Below are 6,856 nucleotides of genomic sequence, written 5' to 3' on the forward strand. Positions count from 1 at the left end.
AAATGTATAGTTCTAATCTTTAGAATGAATGAAATACCAAAACACTTTCTAAAGCCCTAAAAATTTCAAGGGAGAATTGTTTCACAAAGTATACTATATTCCCCCATGATTCAGTCTCTGCATTCTCTTATTAAATCTTTTTATCTTTTGCTCTAAGTTCAGGGAATCACAGAATCATAGAAAGGCTTGGGTTAGAAGGGACCTTGAAGATCTTGTTCCAACCCCTCTGCCATGGATAGGAACACCTCCCACCAGACCAGGTTGCTCAGAACCCCATTCAACCTGGTCTTGAACACTTCCAGGGATGGGGCATCCACAACTTCTCTGGGCAGCTTGTTCCAGTGCCTCACCATCCTCACAGTAAAGAATTTCTTCCTGATATCTCATCTAAACCCACTCTCTTTCAGTTTGAAGCCATTCCTCCTTGTCCTGTCACTACATGCCCTTATAAAAAGTCCCTCTCCGTTGTTCCTGTCAGCTCCCTTCAGCTACTGGAAGGTCAAAGATAGATCACTCCTAAGCCTTCTGTGCTACAGACTGAAAAATCCCATCTCTCTCAGCCTTTACTCATAGGAGAGGTGCTCCATTTAAAATCTTTTCCACTTTATGTCTGTTTTGTGGGATTTAGGGGCATTAAGGAATTTTTTTATCCAAACAGAGATTGTTCAAAAGAGGCACTTCCAAAAGCCAGCTCAAATAAATCATTGCTCACAATAGTCTGAAAGTCCTCTGCTCATGCAAAATAGCACCTGTCCCATCTGAAGAGCATTGGAAAGGTACTGAGGAGACACTGCAGCACTGAGGCACTGGCTCTGTGCAATACTGGGAATCCCAGATCACCATGCTGGTGTCCAGAAAAGCTTGCTTGGATTCTCTAATTCTCGTGTTAGACTTCACTGATTCACAGCATGTCACAATTATGAGCCCTGTGGGGGTTGCCAGGTTGCTGCCTCAGCTGCAAGGCAGTGGCATGCCAGCAGAACAGCAACTGTCTCACAAATGGGATTTCCCTTTTTTTTTCAACCACACGTTTGTTGCATTGACTATACACAAAAATTATGACAAAATACGGGGGAGGTACAGGAAACAAGGGAACCAGAAAAACAAGGGAGCCAGAACCCAAAAAAGATCTGGCAGAGCAGCAAGCAATAAAGAATTTCAGAAATGGAGCACATTCACATTCTCAGCAAAGATAGTAAGACAGAAAACAGCCGCAGTCACCATCCAAGTGAGGACCTTGCAAAAACCCAGCAGTAATAGTGCAGCTGTGCTAACACTATGCCTGGCGTTTGCACAGACACCTACACACACGGAGGACAGCTCTTCAGCAAATACCAGCCTCATAAACAGTGATCAACACCAGTATTTACTTTCCTAACTCCTACCTCTGGATAGCAGTTGTAAAGAGTGGCTTTTATGAGTGTGTTGTCAACTTCACGGGTGCTAAAATCCACTTAACAAAGTACCTAGTGAATCTTTCCATCTCTTGCAACCTTTTTAGAAAACTAGAAACCCTTTTGGTGACTACCAAGGGGATGAATTGGGAATGACCTTACAAGGAGCCATCTGCACGGGCTCTGCATTCTGCTTTCAACAGAAAATTCAGCCCACCAGATAATCTGCCCCACCTAATTTAAAAGCGATTTTAGCCTAATACCAGGAAAATTATGTCAACAAAGGTTCGAATACTCCTTGATTAAAGAGCATTCAATATAAACTCTCTTACACTCCAGCTATATCAAGTAGTGTGTCTGCTATTCAACCCCATCCTTAACCAAAAGTTACTGCTCTCAGCAGGAAAACTGGCTGGCCCATTCTGGCTTGGATGGGCACCAGATCAGACACATGTGAGTCATCTTTCAGTAGCATTTTGCAAGTAAGGAATTAGTGCCACCTGCTTCGCACAGAGGTGGTCACAGAGGTAAAGGTGTGTGTTCATCCCTCTGCCAGTGACAGAGCACTGTAATATATGAGCAACTATGCAGTTCACCTTTTACTAGGAAAATTATGCATTTCAGCTTTCAAGGGAAGCACGTAAGAGAGAGCAGAATAGGAGAGAGAGTCTTAGAATTAATTGTGGGGTGTTAGGTAACATTTAAACAGCACATGAGGTTTCTGCAAGTGGAGTTATATCCCAGCAGTGGACATGCAGGACTCCTTAGTTTCTTTTCCTGGGTGGTGTGGGATCACATTGTCAAATCAAAGTCAAATTAGCTGGACTATTTCACTTAACTACCAAAAGCTGCATTAATCTTTTCTGTCACCACAGTGGAGGTGTTGGCAGCACAGCAGTAGCTGCTGGAGGCCGAAGCTTTAGTGAAGTTGCCACCAGAATATTATTAACACAGAACAAGGCCATTTCCCTGAAAAGCGAGGTTGAGATTAATGCTTAAAGCTGGAGGATTTAGGAAGATTTACTTGTAACAGTGAGAGAGATCCCTAGAGGAAAGGTGCCTGAGAACAGACCTGAGAATTAGAGTGATTTAAGAAGAATTAAAAAAACCCAGCCAAATAAAAATCACCCTCTCTTGGCGTGGCCCATGGCCACATGCCACTCTGCTTTCCTGAAATGACCTTGGTTTGTACTCCTCACAATAGAGCTAAGTTTCCTGTCGGGTGCAGAGATACAAAGGGATCAACAGGAACTGTTGACTCTGCAGTCTGCAGAAACAGGAAAGGGGAGATAGAAAAACAAACAGCTTCTCAGTTAAACCACGAGCTGTCGACACAAGTCTTGGGAAGATGAGAAGATAAACTCCAATGATGAGACAGTACCAGAGATTTATTTAAGATCCTAAAGGGAGGCACAGAAACAGCTTGAAAATGATTCAGCACAAATAACTGAGTTCAGAGAAAAAACACCTAGTTTCCTTTCTCTACCACTCTTGATTTCGTTTCTGCAACATTCGATTTCCTTTCAGCTAGACTGTCCACTGTTTTTGTGTGTGGTGAGAGTATGTCACAGTCTGTCTTTTAATGACACATTCCTGATAAAACCACATCACCCACACACCGGTGAAGCTTGGGGCGCATTATCTAGACATGATTTTCTCTTCTCAGCTGTGTAATTGCAATAACTTTAATGGTACTAAGCAGAAATAAACTGGACAGCTGCTCCAGATAGGCAGTGCTCCTTGGGCTGCTGCTTTGCTCCCTGCCATGGCTGTGCCCACCTGAGGACTAGTAAGTGTGGCCACAGCAAGAAACAACTTTTGTGTTTGCTCTGGTAGAGCAGATTCCCAAGGCTCTGTGTTTCCCACAAATACACTTCTTTATTTAGGGGAATCGAAACAAGAAAACATCAGAGCTCACTGGTGGCTTTTGAAACCACAGTTGACTCTTTTCGCTCGGCCCTGTTGCACAATCCTATAATTAGCAGCAGACCCACCATGTGCTGTTCCCGCCAAAATGGGCTGTGATTTACACATCAGTAACTCCCTCACACACCAGTAAAACCCTATGAGGATGTGCGCCAGATCTGGAACTTGAGGCAATCCCGCTCTAAACAGCAGTGGGTCTCATTACATCACTGCCCTCTGACTGCAGCAAGGAGGAGACCACAGGCTGCTCTATTAACCCATTTTGCACACTAAAGTGTCCCCTTTCTCATTACCTTTTATCTTTCTGTATTACCTTGTATTCTTTATTACCTCTTGCCCTGTTTTTATTACCTTTATCCCTATTTTTAAATAAAACAAAGAAAATAAATGAATACTCCCAATCAAACTATCCCACTGGTTTGTGCCCAGCTTCCCTGATAGGAAAGAATCTCTCCCACTTATGCCCTAAAGAAGGACCCATCTCTTTGTATGGCTGCAGGGGTATGGAGACAAGCTGCCCTTTAAGCTTATCTGCCTCCTGGGTGAGGAAGTGTTGCTGAGTAGGACAGGATTGAGGTTAATTTGGTTTTGGCCTCACTAGAGGAAGAGTAATTTAAATAATTTGTGTAAGTATTTGATCTGTTTCCAGATTCACAAAGAAGAACAAGCCTCAGGTCATACCTGGTTCTGTCTAAACATGCAAAATAACTGTGAAAAGTCACACACATGTGCCAGCAGTGCAAGAAACCACTACGATCTCATGGTTTGAGTTTGTGGGCACTTTTCCTGGACTGGGCACTGCTGAGCACTGAGTTGGGCAGGAGGGGCATGTGGGCACCTCAGTAAGGCCCCAGTCCCCTGTGCTGACATTCTGGAGAGGCTTCCATGATTTGTGGTGTAACTGTCAGACTGTGGCTGTGAGATGCAGCCCCAGGCATCACATCATGAGGGGTGGTGCGTCATGCAGACATCCTCCTGACCTGTTTACCTGCCTTGCCACCTCCTAAAACTCAATAAACCTGTTTTGAAGAAACAGTTTCTTATGTAACAGCAATGACTGTTTAAGGCCAGCTCTGCCTGAATAGGGCTGAGTTACTAACAGGTGTGTTCACACAGCTGGAGAGACTCCAAACACATTGGGTCAAGGAAATAAGCCCATATGCCATATAGATTATATACCAGCTGAGAGATGAAGGCAATACATCCTCCAAAACATCAGAAGCTTCTCTGTGGCCCACCTAACCATGCCAGGTCACAATCTGGCAGGGTGCACTGTGTGGTGCTGACAGAACCGGTTTAGTGTTTTGGGAAGGGCCTTGCAAAAGCCTCATCCAGCTACAGCTTTCATTTAGACATCTCACCCTGAGGAATGCCCTGCTGTGAGCTGCCTCCCACATGCCAACCCTGCAGCACCACTGTGCCACCTGCCTCCTGCTGGGCACCAAGGGGCGGAGATTTCCTGCACAAGGAGAGAAATCAGTGTTCCAAGTGTGTCATCATCCTGGGAAGTAGCAGGGAAAAGGCTATCTGCACTGAGCTGGTGAATGATTCTCGTTTGAATGGAACTTCAAAGTCACCAGCATTTCTAGGCACTTGACTTCAGAGCCTCCTACCCCACAGAATGGAGTTCTTCAACATCCTTTTGTGGGTCTGTATTACACTACAACATTTAAGTTTTGTTTTTATGGGAGAGATAGTAATTTACTGACTTTCAGCCACAAATCAGTTCTTTGTTATGTCTGACCCATCTGTGCTTTCTTTACATCAAGCAGTTTTCATTTTCCCCTGAAAGCAGAAGTCCATGTCATGTGCCACAACATGAAATATCAACTCTCTCGGAGACAGGAGGCAGATGACTGATCCAGGTATTTTTACTGGCAGCCGTCCCGACGTCGCGCAACAATCCCGAAGACGTGAGGATGACTTTGTTCCATCTCTTGCTTCTTGCAAAAAGCACCATCTCAAATTACAGCAGGCACAGGTAACTGTGCGCGTCAGCCGGAGCCATGCCATGCATACACTGCACTGCACCACTGATCCCTATACGTCGTCTGCGCGGCGCACAGCCTTTCCTCCCACCTGCTCCTGCCCCGCGCACCGCATCCCTCCAGCCCTTTCCGCGTCGCCGGCGTAGGCGGTGTCCCGCCCGCGGCCCCGCGCCGCCCGGGCACGCCACCGCCTGCCCGCCGGGCGCGGGGGGCGGGATCCCCGCTCCTTTTCGCTACGTCAGGATGGGGGGAAATCCCCGCTGGACTCCCGCTTATAGCGCCGCGCTCCGCCCCTGCCTTCGCAAAGAGATCCTGCCACCGACGCGAGAGGAGCCTGAGCGTTCCGAGCCGAGCAGAGCCTGGGCTCCGTTCCTCGCCGAGCCTCGCTCCGCCGTCGCGATGATGCCTGGCCGGACACTGCGCAAAGCCGCGCCGCCTGCCGCTCCTGCAGGTACCGGAGGGTGGAAGGAACGCGGGGGTGCGGACGGGACGGAACAGGGTCGGGACAGGGACGCAACATCCTGCGCCCGGGCGCTGCTGCCCGGCTCCAGCACCGGGCGGGCGAGCAGCGCCCGGCGGGGCTGCGGGCGCCCGTGTGGAGGCGAGAGGGATGCAGCTGCTGCTCCCAGCGAGTAGGGGACAGAGAAGGTGCGCGCGGTGGGGCGGGTGGGGAGGTGGAAGGTGCTTCATGATGAGGAAATAGTAAAAAATTGGACAAAAAGTACCGTGTTGTGGAGATCTCATTAAAGCGGTAACCAGGCGCGTTTCCTCAGGGCGCGAGGCGGCGGCGGCGGAGTGCGCGCTGGAGCTGACCCGCATCGGCGACAGGTGGCACCTGCGGCAGAGGGTCCTGAACCTGCTCACCAAGTGGTTCTGCCCCGAAACGTGGGCTGCCCGCGGACACGGCGAGCAGTACAGAAGAGGACGTTGGCTTTGTGGGTTTGGAAGAAGAGGCTCCACAGACAGTGGGAGATGAAGAAACCTCAAATCTCACTGCCTTGTCTTTAGCTGCCCGTAGCCGCCGGAGGATGACTATCGCGTAATTTGTCTGAAGAAAGTTACAGCAACACTGGCGCAAGAATGCCAGGTGGGAAATAGATAACGATGGGCAGAGCCCCTAAACTGTGCAGTGGTGACTTGGGGCAAGCTGGTGACATCGGGAGATTTGGGGCAAGATTCAACTTGCCCTTCACCATGGTCTGACAACACTTTCAGGAACCTGGATTCCCCAGTCACCCGCTGGTGCTCATGTCCCGTAGCCATGTTTCACTGAGGAGTTCAGCCCACCTCCAGGATGAAGCCAAAAAACCGTCAGAATGTTGGAACTCGGGATCACAAACCACACAGGAAAAGCCAGTTGCTGGATTTTTGACTGCTCCTCTTTTCTGAAGTATGGATCCTGCTGGACAGGGATCTGGTGGTGGGAGTTAAAATAAAGACAACCACTATTGAAGGGATATGTGTGTATTTGTTACAGGATGTTGTATTGCAGACTAAAAGTTGTAGTTCTATGAATTAACACAGTGTTGCATAGTTCTAGTCTATATT

General features: G+C 48.1%; 1 protein-coding gene across 2 annotated transcripts; it reads left to right on the forward strand.

The window, feature by feature from the left end:
- Positions 1–5,653: 5,653 nt before the first annotated feature.
- Positions 5,654–6,856, forward strand: PMAIP1 (phorbol-12-myristate-13-acetate-induced protein 1). Of its 2 annotated transcripts, none has more exons than XM_066338721.1 (2): positions 5,654–5,759; positions 6,082–6,856. In XM_066338721.1, the coding sequence occupies exons 1-2, from the start codon at positions 5,708–5,710 to the stop codon at positions 6,282–6,284; spliced, it is 255 nt and encodes an 84-aa protein (XP_066194818.1). In that variant the 5' UTR covers positions 5,654–5,707; the 3' UTR covers positions 6,285–6,856. The 2 variants fall into 2 exon arrangements, 1 of the variants encoding a protein (XP_066194818.1); XR_010745721.1 differs by having other exon boundaries at positions 5,666–5,759; positions 6,068–6,083.

The sequence above is a fragment of the Sylvia atricapilla genome, chromosome Z (genome assembly GCF_009819655.1).
Source record: "Sylvia atricapilla isolate bSylAtr1 chromosome Z, bSylAtr1.pri, whole genome shotgun sequence".
Classification (NCBI taxonomy): Eukaryota; Metazoa; Chordata; class Aves; order Passeriformes; family Sylviidae; genus Sylvia; species Sylvia atricapilla.